Source organism: Lagopus muta, chromosome 1 (genome assembly GCF_023343835.1).
Source record: "Lagopus muta isolate bLagMut1 chromosome 1, bLagMut1 primary, whole genome shotgun sequence".
In the NCBI taxonomy this organism is placed as follows: domain Eukaryota; kingdom Metazoa; phylum Chordata; class Aves; order Galliformes; family Phasianidae; genus Lagopus; species Lagopus muta.
Window position 1 is genome coordinate 69,131,247 of NC_064433.1, and position 22,051 is coordinate 69,153,297.

At 37.0% G+C, this 22,051-nt stretch overlaps 1 protein-coding gene across 4 annotated transcripts in view; it reads left to right on the top strand.

Moving 5' to 3' along the window:
* The window catches only part of ARHGAP8 (Rho GTPase activating protein 8), a 77,246-nt gene that overhangs the window by 33,882 nt on the left and 21,313 nt on the right, over positions 1-22,051 (top strand). For all 4 annotated transcript variants that reach the window (XM_048933960.1, XM_048933961.1, XM_048933962.1 and 1 more), the window contains exons 4-9: positions 60-147; positions 1,971-2,102; positions 5,112-5,198; positions 8,157-8,255; positions 9,386-9,496; positions 18,682-18,755. In XM_048933960.1, the coding sequence (XP_048789917.1) occupies positions 60-147; positions 1,971-2,102; positions 5,112-5,198; positions 8,157-8,255; positions 9,386-9,496; positions 18,682-18,755 (591 nt within the window). The remainder of the gene's footprint in view (positions 1-59; positions 148-1,970; positions 2,103-5,111; positions 5,199-8,156; positions 8,256-9,385; positions 9,497-18,681; positions 18,756-22,051) is intronic.

Sequence of the window (22,051 nt, forward strand, 5' to 3'; positions counted from 1 at the left end):
CTGAGGTCCCACTGCATGAGTAAATGAGTGTTGTATTCACTAACTGTTTTGTTCACTAGGTGATGACAATTCTGGAAGAAAGGTGATTACCTTCAGTTGCTGCCGTATGCCCCCCTCCCACCAGCTCAATCACACCAGATTGCTGGAGTAAGTTTCTCTCAATCTCCTGTGTGGACTGCTTTACATTCACAGAGTCGCATTTATATGTGAACCTCTTTTAGCTTGTTTCCAGATGAATGAGTTTTCAGAGAGGGAGAAGCAGGAGGCAGTGAGTGAAATGGAAAAATGATGTACTTACTAGTGTTAATATTAAGTCAATGAGATGTGGATGAAACTGTCGGTTTCTTCACCTGGAATCTTGACTAGAGAAAGTAATTCACTGTGTACTGAAATTAAATCGGTGTTTTGATTTTATTGACGAATTCTGATATTTTAAAACAAAGAATTTATGATGAAGACCAGTGAAAGAGGAATTCTAGTATTTTAGCACTGTGTACGTATGTTCTCATGAATGACGAGTTTGCCTTAATTTGCTATATTTCATTTCCTTAATCACCTAGCAATAACATTTTGTTATTTATGTTACTGTTTTTCCTCTTTTATAAGATGACCTACATCAAGTACAATACTATTGTTTAAATCTCTTATATCTCACCTTGTAACAAGCAGTTGATTGTACAAAAATATTGGTTATTTTATTCCTTCAAAGCTCCCTCAATTATTTTTAGAAGTACAGGCTTTCTGTAGGCAATGTGCCAAGGAATTTGCATGCTGTAAAATAAAACATAAGGCTCTCTGTATGTCAGAATATATGTTTAGATATATTTATATTTTGATTACACTCTTTTTGAAAGTCTTGAATTACTGTTGATGGTAATTCCATTGTAATACCATTTAATACTCAATTCAGGTATCAAAACAGTATTATGTAAATAGCAATAGCATTCCTTGTCCCAGACTATCTGCAGTCTTAAGGTTCTCAGTATCATAGATGAATAAGTGGATCAGTAAGACTGTGGGAGTACAGCATAGCAGTGAAGTTATATGCTTTTGTATAGGTGAATAGTCAGCGTGACCTTGATACTTTCAGGTAGCCACAGCCTAATAAGTGTCACATGAAACTGTCCATTTACTTGAATGAGTGAAGAACGATATCTGGGACTCTGTCACACAATAATAAGATAACATTGAGAATGACATGAGAAAGTTGAAATCTGACACAGCAAGAGATGAGGCCAGATTGTACTCCTCCATCATTGCTTTATTTGAATCACTGAGCTGTGTAATAGACCATGCAGTGCTCTCAATTGTAGGAGAAAAGGAAAAGTGTCTTACACTATACCACAAAAGAATCAGTGCACTGAAATCTGCTTATAAAACATATACTTTTATTTCAAGATGGGATAACTAGTGTAGTTCTTCAAATTACTTTTAAAGGAAATGATCTATAAATGTAGTCCTTGCAAAGCAAACAAAAGAAAGGCAAGTGCATTCAAGAAAACAGTTTAAAGTAACCAGTTGTAATTGGCAGTAATTAGAGTTAATGGATTTTTCCAAGAATTTAAAATCTTTTTATTTGAGAGTAAGATTTATCCCTTATTATTTTGAAAGGTCAAAATGTCTATGTTTATTTGGCTAATTGTTGATAAAGGCAAGAAAAAAGCAAAACAAAAGTTGCTGCCAGTTAAAATGTATCCTTTAAAATATTTGCTGAGCAACACAGTCATATATTGTCTTTATCTTTTAGTGATTTGTGAGTACCATTGTTTTTATAACTAAATATGTTCATAATGTGGTGGAATTACTGGTAACGCTGCCTCTAAAACAAGATGAACTTGTTTGATAAATACATTGAGGAAAGCATGAATCTGCAGTCATGAATATTCAGTGCAAAACCAGTGCATTTACTTTCTCAGTTACTGCTTTAAAATCCAATACACTGTCTTAAAACTAAAATGGTATCTTTTCAGGTACTTAAAATATACTCTGGAACAGTACGTAGAGAATGATTATACAGTTGTCTACTTTCACTACGGCCTGAAGAGTCTGAATAAACCATCACTGAAATGGTTACAAACAGCCTACAAAGAATTTGACAGGAAGTATGTCTCCGGAATATTCGGTTTGTGTGTGTGTGTAAAATGTCTGTAGCTAATGGTTGAGTTAATTTTACCATTGCAAATTCTTGTAATGACCTCAGTCTGTTGGTTCTCTTATAAATGTCTCTGTGCACTACTTAGTGTCTTAGGTGCTGAAATGATTATCCAAAGTTATTCAAAGACTTGGTAGCAAGACGTAAGCCATCATCTTTCTGTGCACAAGAAGCTTGTGACACCTTACTAGCCGTCATTCTTGATAATCTCACAGGTTTTTTTTTAACCTTAAATCTTCTGAAGGCTAGGTTGTATATGAAATAGGACATCCTAACAGGCAGTTTCTCAAAATACTTGTAATATTCATTTTTTGTTATATGTAAAGTGCAGAAATGACCCCTGTCAGTCCTTTGAAGTATCAATGACTGCTACTGACTTACATTTTGGGTGAGTGGATGTGTTGTTGACTAGGCCAGAGCTCCTAGGTAGATAGCTTTTCAATAGAGGAAACTGAGTTCTAAAGTTTATTCTTTGAAAACAAGCACTTGTCAATAGAGCTGGAAGTTCCTGTTGAAATCAGTTAGGCTTTTACTTGTTCACAAGTTATTTTACTTGTTTTCAAGTTGTTTTACTTGTTTTTTGAGTTGGCCAAAAAAGGGCAACAGATCTGGAAGTGGAAGCATTCATAAATGGCTTTTTCCCAAAGTGGAACTGTAGATGTGCCTGTGTGTGCGTGTTGGGGGATGAATCATATGTGCCTGATTTTTCCAATCTGGGAGCTGGATCAAGAAGCAAATCTCCAAAAAGACACTGTGAAAGAGGTTAATGTGTATTTCTAGATTAAACTGCAATATAAATACACAAGCATTTAACACATCTGTGTACCAGCCTGCTTTGAAAATGGAAATTCAAATATGCAAAATTTGGTTATCTAGTGCCAGAGCTCAGTCTTTTGAATCTCACCCAATAGCATCCTGTAACTCTAAAACCCACTATGCAAGAAAACAGCAGCCATCCGAGCTGCAGAGATGAGCTGTCATTTGAAATATCTAAGTGCTTTAATGAGAAATTGATATTGGTTCGGCAACAGATCGAGAAAGCTTATTTTTGATAGTAGGATTCTGAATATGTTTGCTATAATGCATTTATTGTTTGTGAGACAGGGTAAGGAAGAAAAAATGGCAAAGGATCTCCTATATTTTGTCTTCGGTGAAAGGTTTGGGCTATAATAGTGTTTTTTGCTGTGCTTTGACAGTTCCTGGAAATAAACCACTCTGTGGAATTGGAAGCGTACCCTATCATATTATTTTCCTTCTGAGACAATTCCAAGCCTAATTTACAGCAGCTGTATAGGAAGAGGCAGTAAGAGGGACTATATCTTCCTCAGTTTTGTTGCCTTCTCTCCTGCATATATCTCAAGAACACAATTACACCAGAAATCTGTTTTCTCCATTTTCACTCTGTCCCAGAATGCGAGAGAACCAAAGAGGAGCAGATAGTTCCAGGTAGCTTTAGAAAGTTGGCAACCTCACACCCATCATTTTATTCACAGCTGAAGTTCATGCATGCAGTCACCGAGAAGCTCACAGCGGTATTTACAGTCCAGCATTTATGTTTAGCTGTACTAGCCAGAGAGAAAAAAAAGAAAAACACAACACAAATACAGTACCTTTCAGACCTGTTCCATTTGTGTATTTTGAGGGTGAGAGAAAAGATATAGAGGAAGATTGTAATTAGCTAGTATCATGAAAGGAAATGTTCAACTGGAATAATTTCAAGGTAGTAGTTCTTGGTTTTAAGGTTTATGGCAGAAGTCCAGTGTAGTCTTGTGGGCATTCAGTTGTAGTTCAAGAAAATATGAAGTATGTAAACTTCTACATAAATACAGGCTTATGCTTTCTACTTTGAGATGCAAAACAGACTTATTTCAGTAAAGCAGCTCAGTTGTGTTGCTTTTTAGTTTTTATCACTGAATTCGAGTTTACAGCAGTGCCTGTTGTGCAGGAGGATAGTTATCTGCTTGTATGTAATACTGGCTATGTAAAAACAGCACAGACATACATGGGCCCATTTAAAACCCAAAAGGAAAAACTGTTTCAACTATTGAACTATTTTAACTGCTAAATTGATCCTCTTTTCCCTCTTACAATAACCTGTTACATAAAGGTTTTTCTTGAGAGTTAATGACTATTTTTTTTTATTATTTATTTATTTTTTTTCCCATAAGAATGAATGGTCAGCACTGGGGAGGATTCTCCAGCTTTGAAGCAAACTTTGCAAAGCCCTAAGCAACAGTTTATGTGTAGAATAGAAAGAGATACTTGATTGTGGGTTTTCTCAGTTTCATTTTGCAGTAAGGTTGAGTAAGATCAACATGTTCCTGTGGTGCCTAGTTTCCATTTCAGTTTTAGCCTGCTAGAATCTATTGTTTATGTACCATTATATGACAACATGGAATCAAGCAGTGCTGTAATGGAGAATGTTTTTGTTTTAAACAAAGAGGACCATCTGATATAAAACAATGCATAATTGGCTTCAACTTTAGTAATGACTACAAAAACAAGATAAAAGTAGCGAGAAAGAAGATTAGGTCTAAATTTTACAGCTGAAAATATATAAATTTCCTCCTGTATGAAGCTCTTTTATGGAGAAAATAAAGAGAAATGGAGGGAATCCATTTTTAAGACTTCCTTCTCCGCTCAGTTCTTTTTCAAGTTGCTTCATCTCGTAATTTTCCCCCTACCCTCCAGATATTAAGCCCTTAAGACAGAAGACTTTGGTGAGGATTAAAATAGTTATCTTGGAATACTGTTGTATCATCAAAAGTAACCTTTTTTTTTTTTTAATAAAAAAGTCATTTTATGTTGAATTTCTCCTGAATTAAGCCTTTTTAATGTACTTGAATAAAACACTGTATGATATTCCTGTAATAATACCTTCCATTCAGTTGCACCTACTCATTTCTACAGTCTATGATATTCAAAAATTTTCTTAACAATTTCTTTTTTTTTTTCTTAGGTATAAGAAAAACCTCAAAGCACTCTATGTTGTACATCCAACCAACTTCATAAAAATTCTGTGGAATATTTTTAAACCTCTTATAAGGTACTTGGCAATTTTCCTGTCTAGTTTAAAGATGATTTGTTCTCTTACAGGTTGCTTTTAAAAAGCTTGAGGTAAAATATATCAAGTAACAGCTCAACACCCATTTAAACTGGCTTGAACTAATACGAAAGATGAGCTTAAGCTTGAGTATGTGTAACAGGGTAGAGGGTATTTTCTTTCTAAGATTATGAAGTCTTAATTAATAAAGGGTTCAGTGGTGTGTTAAAGTAAATAGTCCTTCAAAACATAGTTATTCTGTGGGCATGAATGACTTTTTTGTTCTGTTTAACAGCACTTAGCACGAAAAAAACTAAGTCCATGACTGGAGTTTCTAGGTGGTATGGTAAAGCAGGTAATAAATGGCTAACCTTTGGTCTGATCTCGAGTGCTGAGATGAATTGGACTGATAATACTAGTGTGTTCAAAGTTAATGAATAAGCCCTGAAGTGCTCATAAGAATTTGAGATAGACAGTATAATGGTGGGTATATTTTACCAGTCGATTCTTTTCCTTTTCACTGTAAAAATTAATGATAGCTACAAGGAACCAGCAATGATGGATGGATTCTGACAAGCACTAAGTTGGTTGGACTTTAAGTTTTTGCTCCTGAACTTCTGCTGCTTTCAAAGTAATTCCAACATGTTGCAGATTATAAATGTCCTTAGAGTTGAAAGAATAAAACAATTTATCCCTAGAAGCCATAGTGAATCAGCTCCTAATGTACGTTATGCTAACTTGCACTTTCTGACTGGGTAACAAATTAATTAATTGTAAAGGTTAACTTTTAGACAGGTCAGAACATGCAAGAAGCATGTGAAATTAAAAAAAAATGCAGCTAGAACCATTCTGTAATACATCATTCATGAAATGTCTGTAATCCAGGACACAGACCAGCGGTGACAAAACTGTGACAGAAGCAGGAGGTGCAGTAGCTGATTCAACTTCAGGAACTGTATGGATATTTTTTATTCCTGATTTGCTGTAGGATGGCTATGAGGAGTTATCCAAAAGGTTTTGGAAAAACAAACAAAATAGAAATAAAAATAAAAACAAACAAACAACAACAACAAAAAACCGGGAACACAACAAACAAGTAGTCATGATTTGTTCTAAGATGACTCAGGCACAGCCAACTTCTTTCTAAGAGGCAGTTGAGAATGATTTGTGGGGTGCTGAGAAGTCAGCTTCAGGCCAAGTTGTTAAGCCAGGCATTGTGTGGCTAAAGGAAGAAGTAGAGTAGTGAAGGACAGCTATTGCCTGGGAGTATTCAGCTGCTGATCACACTGTGGTGTGGAATCAGTGCTGGCTCCAGGGTTTGAATGTATTTATAACCCTCCTTGCACCTCAAATTTTCAGTGTCCCTTTGGTCTTAATGCTCTCAGTGGGGCTACAGGTGGATAAACACTGCTGCTAATTCTTGACAAAAGTACATATACATGGTTATCTCTTCAAGCATTCATTTTCCCTGGATCTTATGATGTTTCATAGATAAGATAAATACCTTTTTCTTTCTTGGAACACTATTATTACTATTAAATGCTGGCATTTAAATCGTTATTTACTTTGGATGTAAAAATGGGTGCTCCTGATAAATTTAAGCATTCATATCCAGCACAGAAAATTGAAACCAGCATTTGTCATCTTAGATACACGATCATCTTGTCCTTCTTAATGCCCTGTTTTCATAGCAATGAGCAATTCATGTTGTGCTTGACTTTTAGTACTGCTTACCTGGATACTTGTTTTGAGTCTAATCTGATAGCACTCTGCTCCTTGTTAAAAAGAAAAAAAAAAAAAAAAAAAGTGACCAACAGAAATAAATCGGTGCACTGGTAATAATAATAATAGCAATGATTATAATGCTATTTATTATGACAAAATAATTGAAGGAATGAATTAACTCTGAAAAGTCAATTACGGAGAATTCTTTGTAAGCCCATGGCTTATGTATGATGTTGAAATCAGAGACCAGAAAAAAAAAAAAAAAGACTTGGAAAAAAGACAAGCTGAAAAATCTGAAGTTCTGCACAGTGGGCTAATATCTATCAGTAATAAAAACACTCGTCTGATGGCAAAATTTTGCACTTTCCACTTGAGAGCTTCTAAAATGCCCAAGTGACTTGCATTTGTGTCATCGCCCACTAGAGGGAGCGTGCGTATGCGTGTTTGACAATTCAGTGATAAATTCATTACTGCGAGAGAATTTTTCTCTAGTTCAGATATCAAAGTAACATGCAGCGAGGCACAGTTTTCATCATGAACACCTACTGCTTGTATTGACAATTCATTACAGGACAGACACTTTGTATCCCAGAAAAATATGACATTATTTTGGACTGTACGTAACTGAAACTCAAAACCTAACTTGCCTTCCTTCTCGCACCAAATTTGGAAAATCTGTTCTGTTCAGCTCATCAAGAGAGCTTTATTGTTCAGAAGCTATCCAGCTCTTTTCAAAACAGATAAATCTGATGGCCCTGCACTTCAAGGATGTACATTATCCGTTCTTTGAAAATCTTGCCTGTCATTTAATGCTTAATGGTTTGTGTCTGTAGTCCCATTATTTCATGTCTTGGTAGGAACAAATATCTAAATAACACAACCGTTGTGTTGGGCATGCAACATTTTCTCCAGAGTTAACAATTATTTTAGTGAGCTTTCTAATGCTGTGTGAAAGCTGTTTTTCAGTGGCTTTTAAAGCAGTGTTTTTCATATCTATGCAAATCAAAAAACATTCAGACGAAAGTCAGTTATTTTTATTCAAATCAGACTCTCAGGCATGCACTGTATATGTTTGATCATACAAAATGAAATACATCTCATGTCTCCTGCTGCTTCAATTACAGTCTAATTTTGAGTTGCATCAGCACTTACATTTTTGTAATGGAAACTAAAGCCTTCATAAATGCTTCTCCCATGCTGATTTTTGTACTTTTTTTCTTTCCAATTTTTTTTTAGCCATAAGTTTGGGAAAAAAGTCACCTACTTGAACTATTTAAGTGACCTGAGAGAACATCTCAAATATGACCAGCTTAATATTCCTCAAGAAGTCATCCGGTATGTGTCAAGTTTCAAATACTTTGTCTCACATTTTTTCAGGTACGCTTGTGTTACATTCACTGTATTCCAAGCAGAATCTAATCCTATTTCTTCAGTGACTGAAAGTTTAATTTACCTTCTGTGCTTGACTGGATCTAATTCTGAAATCTGCATTGTCATGTAAGACGTGGTAGAGTGTGTCACGTGTACACAGGAGAACCCTATGCAGTTTTCTACAGGTCTGAAACCTCTACATCTTAGTTGTGGAACATTTTCTTCATATAATTGCAGCCTCAATGTGAGCGTTAACAAAATCCATGTGTTGCTACTACTTATGGGTACTGGATAATGTCATCAGCAAAAATACAATCCTGACCTCTTTGCTTGCATATTGTAATGGATCAAGTGACTTCCATTTATGAAGAGCTATCACAGTCAGCAAAGAGTTAATTGATTTTGAATTTTATGGATATGTCTATTGTTAGCAGATCAATTACTTTAACGTGGTGCTTGTATGTGTGCTACGGAGGAGTAATGGAGAGGGAAAGATTAAGAAGTACATCGGGCTGGGATTATCAAGTGCCAATATTAGTATCAATAACAGTCTTTTCAACACTGCTCTTTACATGGAAATGCCTTGATATACTGACAGGAAATGATTTTATGTCACTGCTGAATGAAAGTAACTGGAAGCTTTGATTATGACTGTTACTGACACCAGGTGGGTTTTTACACATCTTCTGAGTAAATAGGGAATAACTGAAAATACCTTAGAGCTCTGAGGTTATAAATTAGATTGCAAGGTTGCAAAAGAGAGAAGATTTGTATTCTGAGTAGCAAAGAGGCTTGAATTTTCTTTTAAATTATAGAGTGTTCCTATTTTTTGGACACATTTATTCCTGTACTCCATTGGCTACAGCATAAAATAAAAATAAAGAAAGCTCTTTTTTGTCTTGCTTAAGAATTCTTTAGCAAATATCTCCTAAAAATTTCCCTATTGCTTAAATTATAGTAAATGTAAATTCTGTAAGACCCACAGCGTATACACTGTTGTCAGGTGATCAGCATCAACACTGGTAGCTGCTGTTCATATATGTAACTTGTCAGCTGTGATGCATAGAAAATCAGTGACTTTTTGATTTTTACAGACATGATGAAAATCTTCGGGGGAAACACAAGGGAAAACTGCCACCTGTGGTCAAGGTTCCTCCACCAAGACCACCTCTACCTACCCAGCAATTTGGAGTCAGCCTGCAATAGTAAGCTATTAGATTTCTGAAAAAGAAGATTTCTATATCCTGCAGCTTTCTGTAATATGCAGGTTCACTAGACACAAAGTCTGCAGACATTTTTTTTTTTAGTATATGTTTAGTTTCTCATTCCCTTTGAAAGCCATAAATCTACAGGGTTAGGCAGTAATATTTATCAATTTGGGACAGGTCTTACAATCCCTCTGCCTGGTCTTCATGCTTATAGTATCTTTGGGGTAGTTAGTGCTACTACTGCTGCACAATTTTTCTCTCCATGGACAGAAATTTGCCCATAAATGACAGTCCCAAGCTCACCTGTTGCTGGTGGTTGCTGGCAGATAGGAAAATGTTTTGGAGTTACTGATGGATAACTTGTGGATAGCAAAGCTTCAGAGTCAAAAATGGCTGCAAAAATCTAAAATGGATGTTTTAGCCTTTATAAATTGATAAGTTGTTGCTTTGTTGCCCAAGTATTGTTCTTATCAGAGCTCTATGAAATGAATACAATCACTCTTACAGAAGGGCCCTCACAGCTGTTTATGTAAATTACAGCACAGTATCTGGTATAAAAAAAATGATTTACTTAACACAAGGAATGGGATAGCAATATACTTTCAAAAGGCGATTTTGCTAAAAACAGCTAGAACAAAACACAGAAGCAAACAAAACCAAAAAAGCAAAGAAATGTAGACACCTGAAAAGTAACAACAGCAGTGAAAACTGCAAAATCTTCTTCTAGCTACCAACTAAGTAATTTCTGTCAAAGACATGGAAAGCTATCTTGCCATGGCTTCTTCTTCAAAAGCAGCTGGCAAATGTTCGTATTCAAAAAGAAACAATTTATTCTGTCTGATCCATGGACATTGGGATTTCCTCCCACCCCCCAAGTCTGCTTATCTGGTGCTAATGATTCAGCTATAAATGAGATATAAAATATAATTTTCCCCTGCTAAATGTTAAACATTAGTCCTCTGTGGAAGGCCTGATATTAGAACAATCAGTATCTATCGTATAAGAGCTGCTATGGCATTAACTTTTATGATACCTTTTTAGAATCCAGCCTAACACTTGAGACATGAGTAAGTCACTTCCTTAATTCAGAAGATATCTTTTAGGTAGACTCCATTGGGTCATTAACAAGGGCAATGTTTTATGCTGCTGCTCCTGTTGTAAAAGTGGGACTGCTTACTGGCATCAGGGCATGCAGTTTCTTGCTTCCAGTCCATCCTGGAATTCCAATAAGTTCTATCTAAGCTCTCACAGGAGACAGTGTCTCACATGCCTCAGCATTCCTGAATATAAAAAGGATGACAATCCTCTATGACTTCAAAATAAGAAATAAATGAATTAATATATGCCATATTTATGAAGAAGGTAAAGCTAATGGAGGAAAGAGAATGATATGTGTTGAGAGCTTCTAAAATCTGAACCAGAAAAAAAGTATTCTCTTGGTGAATCAATTGCTTTTACTTGTTCCCTCTCCTTTTATGAGTTCTATAGTCTGTAATGGCAAAATTTCTGTAATCTCCCATGTATTTAGCAAAGATACAGGTTTGAAGCCTTCTCCTAGGTGAGGCTCTTTCTGTTTGCTGAAAAGGATGCAGAATGACCCAGATTTTATTTTGTATGGGTTTATGGGAATATGTGTGCTGTTTGCCATGTGTTTCAGTACTGTCAAGTGGAAACAGTATTATCAGTGATGCTATTGAGAGAAAGTTATTGCCATTAAAGGACTATTTCTTGCAGACTTCTTTTTCTGTAATGTAAGAAAAGAAATATTAAGACTCATAAGCCTGAAGTTTCATTTGTTTCAGCACCTTTGGAATGATGATCTTTAATTAGGCAGTTAAAAGATGGTGAGTGAGATTATCCAAAGCCTCCTAGATAGCCTAATTTTGATCAGATGTTTGACAGTGATATCCCAATGACTTCTGGATATGGAAAGTAGAAAAACCCATATCTTTTTGAATGTTCTTCTGTAAAAAATCAGGCAATGCTGTTGTCTGGACCACAGTTAGCAGCCACCATATTACTCATGAAGAGTATAGGTAGAAAGAATTTTTGGTCATTCCAATCATGTGTGTATGAAAACTTTATAGCGGCACACTCGTAGGCATTTAATTTGTGTCTCATAATTTCAGATAGCTGCTTCAGACATTTTCGGGTTGTTTCAAAAATTTGTGTGTACTAGTTTTTATGTACTTTGGTTATTATAGGTGTAGAATAATAGAGGGAGCTTTAGAAATTATAGTTTATTTAAAAGAGCTTTTCTGTGAGTCAAGGTGCTGCTGTTGTATGGTGCAATGAAATAAATGAAGCTAAAGAGGAGCTCTGAATCATGTGCAGAGAGGAGTTTGAACAGTCAAATCACTGTTTTTACTGCTTGAAGCATACACAATGCTCTTTCTGTAGGCACAGATCAAACACATGCTATAGATGCAGAAAGGAAGATAGATTACATAGTTACCTGCCTGTGGTCCCAATTTTCCAAATGCCTATTAACAGAAACCTGTGAAGGAACCCAGGATCTTGTGCAGGAGTGGACTTAATGAGAACAACTATTTTTAAAGGGAAATGTTTGTTATGATTGATGCCACTGATTCTCTGAAACCTAGAAGTATTCCTACATGGTATGTTTGAATCTTACCTAGGAGAGCAAGACAGTAAAGATATGAGAGAGATTCAGTAGATCGGGGATCTGTTCTGGACTGAGTCACAGAAATTTCTTATCCCATGCCAGCTGTTCACACTGTGATTCAGCAAAGATCTTAACCCAATTTTATTTCAACTTAGATCTTTGGAATTTAAGTGTGTAACTTGTTGCTCAGAGACATGAATTTGAAGCCTGTATCATTGTGAGCTCCTATGAGGACACTGTTGTTTGGTCTTCACAATTGGAACTTGAATCTGGTACCAAGTTCTCCTGAAGTCTACATGGGAGGTACTGTAGTTCTTAAACTCATAATAAATGAGCTTAGTAAAGGCATCAAGAAGTGGCAATAGGATTTCTCTGAAGCATAGGAGACAAAAAAAGAAAAAAAGAAAAAAAAAAAAAGGGGGTGCTCTCCTGAATTAATTCTTTATGCCTATGTGTACAGAGCAGACTTGCCCAGTTGGCTTGGCTGAATGTCTTTCCAAGATATTTTTGGCCTCCAGCCTGGTTTTCCTGGGTGCCAAATTCTGCCTGTTCCAGTGGCCCAGAACACATTTAAATATTAGCTCTCATGTTGAAAGCAGTGTGATTCTCTTGAAAATGTAAAATAACACAACTGAAACTAATGTACATCTTAATGGGCATATTGGGCAGAACACTCCTTCTGAGAAAGTTTTGCCCACACTTGATTTTTCAGACATAATTTAGTGGGAAACCGTGCCTCATTTTGACAAGCACTTAAGAATCAGTTGGTAAAATACTTTGTGTGCTTATTGTAAATTATGTGCTTTAGCTAACTCAAGCTTCTCATGTGCAGAGGGAGCACGCAGATAAAGAACCATGATGAGTCAGTTTAAAGGTCTATCAAGCCTCACATTCTGTCTCCAATAGAGGGTAATAGCGGAGGCTAGCAAGGAGCAGGGTTAGAAAAGGGCAAGTGTACAGGGATGCACCCTCTGCTATAATGTTGTAGTTTGTAGTCACTCCTAACTTCCTAAGGATAGCATGCAGTGCTATGAAAATTACTTTGTTGCTCACCAGTAGCTGTAAATTTTATAAATCCAGACATTTCAAAGAAAGCTCATGTGTCGTGGTCGTAAAGCAGGACTAGCTTTGTGTTCATTCTGCCTGGCTATCTTCACACAAAAAGTGCAGAGCAGCAGGAACTAGCTATTCAGAATACATCCTCACTACTTGTGTATTGTGTAAATAGGGTTTTTCAGTAAAAGCCATTTGTAAAATTTTGTGTTTAAAAAGGCAAGGGAAAAAATGGGGCACCCTCTACTTGTGGTGTTGAGAAAAATACAGCTCAAGTGCACAAATAAAGGATCCTAAATTTGCAAAATGTATAAAGAATAAATAACTGACTGTGAGCCAAGCTGAATCATCGTCTTCTGCTGTACATTCAGCAAGCTCCTATGAACCTCTGTTGCTGCACCCTATTGCCTCTGTAATCAAGGATGGTTACAGCTGAGCTCCAGCACGGAACACAGAGCTGACCTTGACTAGCTGTTGACATTGTTCTGTTTTCTCTGATTGGTTTTAAAATTTAAAATTAAGTATCATTTGTGGGGAGACAGGGAAAGCTTTGTTTTTGTATTTAGTGCCATAGATGGAAAGATAAGGCAGAGGAAAATGCACAAAACTGCAACAACTGTACAGCTTTTGCTTGTTAAATTGTTATCGTAAACATTTCAGGGTGCTTTTCTTTTGGACATAATCTTTCTGCTTGCGCATGCTGGGCATGCATGACCACGGAGCAAGAATGCATTCAAAACTGGATCTCGGCATGTCTCAGCAGGGAAAAAATGAAAAGGAGAGGAAGAGGAGAGAGAGAGAGATTATCAACCAAGAATACTTAATGGCACTTCAGAACAATGTGTAGAGGTCTTTTGTGATAACTGTCCACAGTCTAAAAATGAATCATTGAATGTATGGCACTGCAGTAACTGATCACATATTCTGTAGTGAAGAGTACTCATTCTCTCTAGCTATTGTGTTTACTGAAATAGATCCCTCTTGAATCTAACATATTGTTGCAACAGTGATTCAGATATGCGAATCAGTTACAGAAGACTATACTGTACACTGAAATGTTCTGTTTTGTCTTTCTCTCTTAAGCAAAAAGCATACGAGATCTCTCATTTCAAAATGCCTGACCTCTAAAAGCAGTTTACATTGTCCATCATAGAGCACAGCTGCTCATCACACCATCCTGAACGGGGCAAGAAAAATGCAGATTATTTGACAGGAAGGGAAGATAGAGGTGTAATTTCATTGACCTCTGGGCTGTTCTGATTTACATTAGCTGAGGTAATGCCCCTATTATTTTTTGTCACCTTAGGTCCAGTAAGCTGAACAGTATTTTCCACCTTGTACAATGTTGTGAAAATATGCATTCCAACTTTCTCAGGTGTTGGAAAAACAGAACAAAGCTTTGCATGTGACTTTCAGTGAATTTTCTACTCTATTTTAAAATACGCTTTATCCTGAGGTCCTCTTTCATGTGCTGGGAATTCTCTTCAAGAGAAAAGAATCATGCCAAAAATGGCAAATGTGCAGAAACTAGATTTATTTTTTTTTTTCCTAGAGAAAGAAAAATGATGCATAGGTTTTATTATTACAAGTCATAGCTCAGTTATTTGTTTCACCTCTCTGACAGATAGGCTAGTGCTCAGCAGGAGAAAGTGCTGTAAATAATCAGTTTGCTATTTATACACTGAAATGAGGAAACACATTTATAGGAAACAATAATAATTAGAAAACATTTATAAAAATCTGCTGGATTGCTATTTGGTTTCTCTGGAGTGAGCAGCTGTAAGAAAGCAAAAACAATCAAATCAGTGCAACTTCAAAGGGGCTGAGAATGGGTTCCATGAGCTCAAATTGTCAATAATAAAAATGTAACAGCTTCCAAGGAAATTAAAGTCTTGATGATGTCCCCATTTAAGTGATTTAGGCTTTTGACTGATTTTAATAACACTTGCCCTAAAAGTTTAAGGTACTTACTTGAACACACGATTGTGTTGCACAAAGAATGTGTCTTAGCTGCCATATTAGAAATATGTTATACATATTACACACAAAAAATACATAGCATTTTTTCCTCGTCTTGGTTTGCTGCAAGCTTTTCTTCAGTGGTATCCCAAATTTGACCTTGAAATTGGCCTCATCTCTCCCACGCTCTTCTTGTTTAGACACTTTTTGGGGGTTATCATTTCAACTTTGGGAATTTCAACTTGGCATGCAGTGCAAACAACCCTCTGAACCTCCTGGTTTTTTATTAGTGGGCTGTTCAAAAATTGCCTGTTCTCTTCTATTTTGGGGCAGGTTTTGTTAGGCAACAGTGATCTGCTGCAGACTTTTAGAGGTGACAAAAACCCTACAGAAGGCTGCATTCCTTCTTTAGGGGATGAGAGCTCACAGCATTGCAGCACAGCTACTTTTAGATTTTTCCTCCCCTTGGTCTATATGAATAGCAGGGGGAAGGGAAGCACAACACAGGTCTCAGAGCTGTTCTTAGAGCACTGCACAACTTCTGCGTGGTTGTAGCACTCAGGCTGGCTGTCCACTCTGAAGTGTCACCAGAACATGTGAGACTGCTCTAAGCTTGTTGAAGGTAATATCAGAGCTGGAGGAAGCAGGAGAGGCTTGGTACTTTGGAAGTGACAGAACTGATATCCTGAAAGTGACTAGGAGGATTTTACTGCTGGGATTTTATTTCGCTCAGGCACCTGATAGTCACCGTGGGTAAGATGGGGATGCTGCACTGAGGACTAGGCCATACACATGGCCCAGGTAGCATTTCAGGCAATGACTGTGTCTAGTTAGTGAGGTTTTTTTCCTAAAATACTCATGGCCTTTGGAGTAGCTCTCATAAGATGTCTGTGATAATGATAAAGATTGAGATTGGCCTTGTCTTATAAGTCAGGTCATAAATCTTTCTTCTGGCCATTGCTAAGTTACTATGATATAGCAGAGAGTGATTAATCCAGCTAGTCCAGTAGTATTTTAGATTGAAATTAATGGCACCTTGCCAGTGTGTAAAGACAGCGAGTTGTCGTATTTGATCTGAAGCTCCTACTTGTAAACTATAGCAAATTATGAGAATTACTAATACACAAAAGGTCAGCCTTCAGGATTATCTGAATTAAACTCGGTTCTCGCCACTGGTCTTTTACTTTCCCCGAGTGCATTACATATATATGCAGAATTTTTTTGGTCAAATGACTAAAACTATTCTGTTATAAACTTAGTATGTGAAACTGGATTGTAATTTCTAGCGGAATTCCTGTATCTGTTTACATGAAAGAAAACCCCTGTGAATAGTTCCTGTTAGATGTAGATGCAGTGATGTTTCCACGAATTAGTATTAACACACATTTAGAGCAGTATTGAATTTTATACACTTAGGTGTCTGGTGTAGAAACTTTGTTGAATAAGAACGGGAAAAAATGTTGAATGGATTAATATTTTTAGTCATGTTTTATAGGGGAGCTATGGACTCCTGTCAACGGGGCTCTCAGAAATACTACTATTACTTAGAAATACTGCTACTACAAGCTTTTAGAAATCATTGGCTGGAAGGAGAGCAGTTAAAGCATAAAATCAGTTTTGTGTTGTTTTTGGTCTGCTGATGCACCTGTGAGTATTTAGGTGATGATTAATTATGAGTTGTTCCTAACGTTATAAGGAAATATGAGATAAAGAGGTGACGGGAAGAAATGATAATACTACATAAAAGTTAGAAATGACATAGGGAAAATGGTCCAGGACTACTTGATGAGGAAACAGAGGGCACAGGCTACAAATCTGTAACACATCAACTTTGTTAGTTCTGCAGCTGAAGGAACAACTTACTCCCTTTCCAACAGTATTGTGCCTCTGGAGTGATGAATGAGATCGAACTGCTTGGTGGTTGAACACCAAATAGTGTGAAGCGTATTAATTGCACTGTCAGTTTATGAGTAAGAGAGGTAAAAACACAGGGCAAGTTGGTGACTAAGTCAGGATCCTGATGCTTCCCTTGCAAGGAGCTCCCCCCCCAGCCCTGTGTGTGAGCCTGGGGTGACCATCCTCCTCGGTGGAGTCTCAAAATTAAGCAGTCTGCATGTCCTCTCTTATCTCCCTTCTTAGGCGCAAAGGAAAACAAACACGAAGTAGAAGGACCAAGGGCCCCTCACTCAACAGTTTCCCTACCCCTTTATGTATAGTGTAAATGCAAAATAAAATCATTGATGGCTCATTCCATGCAAGTGTTATGAAACTGTGTCTAATACAGCCCAGTTAGTATCAGTTGTTTTATATTAATAAAATAATAAGCAGGCCTATGCAGAAAGAGAAGAAATCACATTGCCTTGAGAAGAAAAACTCTAAGACTCATTCCAATCCGCAGGCACAACTGCAGCCAGGAGCACGAGGTGTGTTTAACATGCTGTGTGTATCAGCTTGTGTGAGCACCTCACACACTCTGTGGAATAACCACAGCAGTTACAGCCTCTTGTAATGCAGCTTTTGTGCTGTTTTGTGCTGGTGCTTTAGAGCTCATCAGTAAAGCTGGTCACCTTTTAAATATGACATTAATTTTTTCATACAAATAATTTGATTTTTACGTTAAAATCTGAGATTTGTGCTTTGTTTTGTTGTTAATTACTATAAAAATGTAGCAAAATGATTGACAAATGCTATCTCTTTGTTATACTTTTGAAACTACTGGAGACATATTTTTAGATAATTGAGGAATTTTCTGTGTTTCTAGATTAAGAAAATGCTATGTTCGATTTTTTGCCTCAGCTGCTCACTCGTGAAAGAAAAGGAAATCTAATTTTGTGAGAATCATTCAAAGCATTAATAAACTCAATCTCACTGCATCACTTTGCCTTCAGAATAAATAGTGCAATATCCTTTTGTTTATACACACTCTGTGACTTAAAAAGGGAGAAATGACAAAGAAAAATCTGCATGACAAAAGGCTTCTAAACTTGCAGCATTCCCCAAGGCTGTTACAAAGCACTCGATGCAAGCTTTTTTTCTTGTCTGCATCCGACCTGCTTTCAAACCACGTTGCAGCAGTTGTGTGCAACTGAATCCAGACTGCATCATCAGTGCTGTGTCACTACCACGTCGTTGGGCGCTACAACCAGGGAAACAAAACTAAAGAGAAACCAACCTTGACTGGGGGCAAATTCAGCCTGGAACACCTTACTGCCACTCTGCCTTCAACTTCTCTTTGGAGCAGAAAACAGCCCTTCTTTACATTCATTGCCCTTGTGGTTGTACAGTTTTTCTAGGAGGAAAAAAAGCATTTAGGAATGGCTCTTTGAATAAAACTCTTCGGCTCATTCTGTACCTCTTGCAATTGTGGAGCAGTACCATGTTTGGTGCAGGTGCCAAGATGCAGGCTCCTTGATTTTTAGAAGGAAATGCATGCTTTCAAAGTCCCTAAGGTTTTTCCTGAGACTGTTCTGCCTTTTGTTTGATTCTTTGTCTGCCAGTGCACTCAAAGGCTATTACTTTTTCTTTTTTTCTGTCTTTCTAACAGTATCAAGGACAAAAATAGCGGTGAACTAATTCCCCCAGTAATGAAGGAAACCGTGTCCTACCTAAAAAGAAATGGTGAGTTATGTGTCAAAAAGGGATGTGTATTTTAAACAAAGGCAGCAGTATGTAATCCTCAGTGCCTGATTCAGCAAAGTTTATAGCTGCAATCTCAAAATGAAGGATATATTCAAATCCTGAAAATCTGGGTGGCAATTGAACATTGCCTTGAGGGCTCTGATTGGTAGAGAATAGCTTATTATCAGATTATTGTCTCACTACAAAAAATTAAAAAAAAAAAATTAAAAAAAAGATTTTGGAATAGCAAGTGAGAGAGGATGTCTTGTAACAGACATCACCAACCCATATCATATTGTGGTTTTTAAATAAAATTCGCAGTAAAAATCAATGAAAACTTCTGTATTTATAGAACTCATTGAAGGAAATGCATTTTGTAGGAGTAAGCCTGAAGTCTTCCCTTCACAAAAGACTCTTACTGGCACTTACAGACCCTTTGACTGCAAGTCATATCTGTGGTTGCAATATATAGGGATAGTTTACAGTAACCTTTATTTAAAATGAGAACATTTAAAATTTATGTTCACAGATCACCTTCACGTACAAGGAAAAGAGGGATGCGTATTGAACTGCTGTCTATACAGTGGTATCCCTCATGCACCCAACCAGCACAATGGAGGAAGGAAGCATCAGATGCTATCTGTAGGGCAAGCATGCTGTGTTTCCAACTTAGGAATGGAGGAGCAGCAGGGAGGAAGGGATAAGGCTGCAGTTCTGACATTCCTTTTTTCTATATAATATGATTACACATTCTGATCCCTGATTTTGAGGGTGGTGAGAGTATTATTTCCATAACTCCTCCTGCTTCAAGGTGTTAGAGTTTCATGAATGTTAATGAATGTTAATGAAATCTTACAGTACCAACTCCAAATATTAGCTGCATTTATGTTACACGTGCAAGAAAAGAAACAGCATAACACAGCTATGTGACTGGTGCAACACTGCTAAATGCTAAAGCTGGAACTGATTTCTATGATCTCTGAAAGTACAGCGTGAATTTTTAATAGATGTGTCAGTAGGGCAAGTGAAGAAAAACAGAATGTTTGGTTCAGGTATTTTTTGTGGGAATGCAGGTGGCATTGTTGGTTGTTTTGTTTCTTTTTTATTGAATGCTACTAGTCTTTAACATGCTATTAATTTTGATTAATGTTTGAACAAATTTTAAGGATTAACAAGATTTTTCTTAAGACAAAAACCAGGCTCATGGCTCTGTATTTCTGCTATATATAGCAGTTTCATCTGAGGTTTTCCTTGTTTAAAGAAATTATTGACAGCACACAAATAGAGAGTACAAATGTTGAGTAAGTTATTGTCTTCCATAGAGAGGTTTACCCCATACCTACATCCCACAATATTCCCCGTCCTTAACTGCATTCTTGAGCTCCTAATCTGAACAAGGTACATTTTCCTTTCAGATGTCTTTAAACTTGTTCAAATGTGTTCAGTGTTGATTTCTGTCTGTTTTAACTGTTGTCACTAGAGTTTGATTTGAGTTTATTTTAACCTTAAGAGAGAAATATCAAACATTTTTAAAACTTGCACTGAATAGTCTTCACATTTGTGAAAAGAGAGAGGAAGGAATGTGAAGAAAAACATTACTTTTCAGCTGTGTTGCAGATTCCCTTGAGCAATCCTGTCTTCATTTGTATTGGTGCAAGATCAGGCTGGTTTAAATGAGGACAGACTACACAGCATCTTTCTCTCATTGCTGGACTATGCTCCTCCATATTTTAGTTTCTCCTGTAGTAAATAAGAACATTTTATTGTACGTTTTATTTTTGTTTGCTTTTCATACCTTGCATGAAACTTAATGGTATGTATAGGAGATTAAGAGGGAGATCCATTTCAGTGGATACCTGCTTTCAGTTCACATCAGCAGAGCACAGCTTTTATAGGCTTCCTTGTGTACAGAACAGCCAGCTGCTAGCTTACTGAAATTGGTGATTTATCTTCAAAATACCTGTACCAACCAAAGGCCAAGAATTGGAGTGGTGCCATTTGTGCTATTCAGGGTATCTACTGATCTGCAGTATGTGAAGAGCCCCCAGAAGAACTTTACTGAAGGCCTCTAGGTCCTAATTCAGCATTACACTAAAGCTCATAAAACTATTCTGATATTCTGGATATGCTGCTTCAGGCACCTTAAAGATGAAAACTTTTCAGATGCAGCTTGTTTCAAATACATTGTTGTTAGATGGGTGGAATGTAAGTAGTTCACTACTAAGAATGTTGAAGGCAAGTGACTGGCAGCTTGAGACAATCCCTGTAATTATAATTGTAAATGGATAATTAGAGCACGTGTAGTGGATCAGAGCATGCCTCATCTGCAGATGAAAACCAGGTTTTTTCATGTTTTAGATTGCTATGAAACAATCATACATACATTTAGCTTATCTTAATAGGCAAATACCTCTTAGTCAGTAATCCATGGGAGTCAGGAGAGCTAAAACAAGGATGAACATGCACAGATATCACTACTTCTCATAGCTGTTATTACTCAGAGACCGAGTGAAAGTTTAATCATTAAAAATGTCAATTGATTTAAACTTCTGACTGTATAGGGACAGGATACTTTGCTTATCTTACACTTCCTTCCACCTGTTTAAAGATTTTAAAGGAGTTGTATTTTGCTGGTGACAAAAGTTTCATTAGTAACTTGTTGTTATGACTGAACACAAACGGTCCATTTCTTGTTGTTTTTGATGTTTTTCTTGCTGTTTTGTCTTGTAGCAACTACAACAGTATCAGACACCTCCATCCCACCATTTGTTGGGTCCAGCTTAGTTTTCTGAAGCCACCATTCCTACTGCACAGAAATTTAAAACAAAAACAAATAATTAAAAAAAAAAAACACCAAAGTTTCAGCTCATGGTTGTGATTAAAGAGAAGATTTGGCTCAAACTTATCATTGCAGAATGTCTCTGAGATGAAAGCTTGTTATTCTGAAAGCAGTAATCATCCTTGGGTTTTCTCCAAACATCCTCTTTTTTTGGCTAAAACTTTGTTCTGTGCAATATCAGCACAGTTTGTGAAGGATAGTCTCTGAGGATATGTGATGGTATTTCTGAACAAAAGTCCTTGTCCTGCTTTGTGCATCCGTGCAAGTTGGTAACACAGCGATGCTGAGCACTGATCTGTAGTTCAGCCTCACGCTCGCTAGCCAGCCTGTCTGACTTTTCCCCATCTTTCTGTCCTTCTGTGTCCCCAGGAAGGAAGGCCATCAGATCTGCCAGCGCTGCCATCTTCCAGCTAAGCATGGGTTTGTTCTGAGCTGACATATTCCCTATCACAAGGAG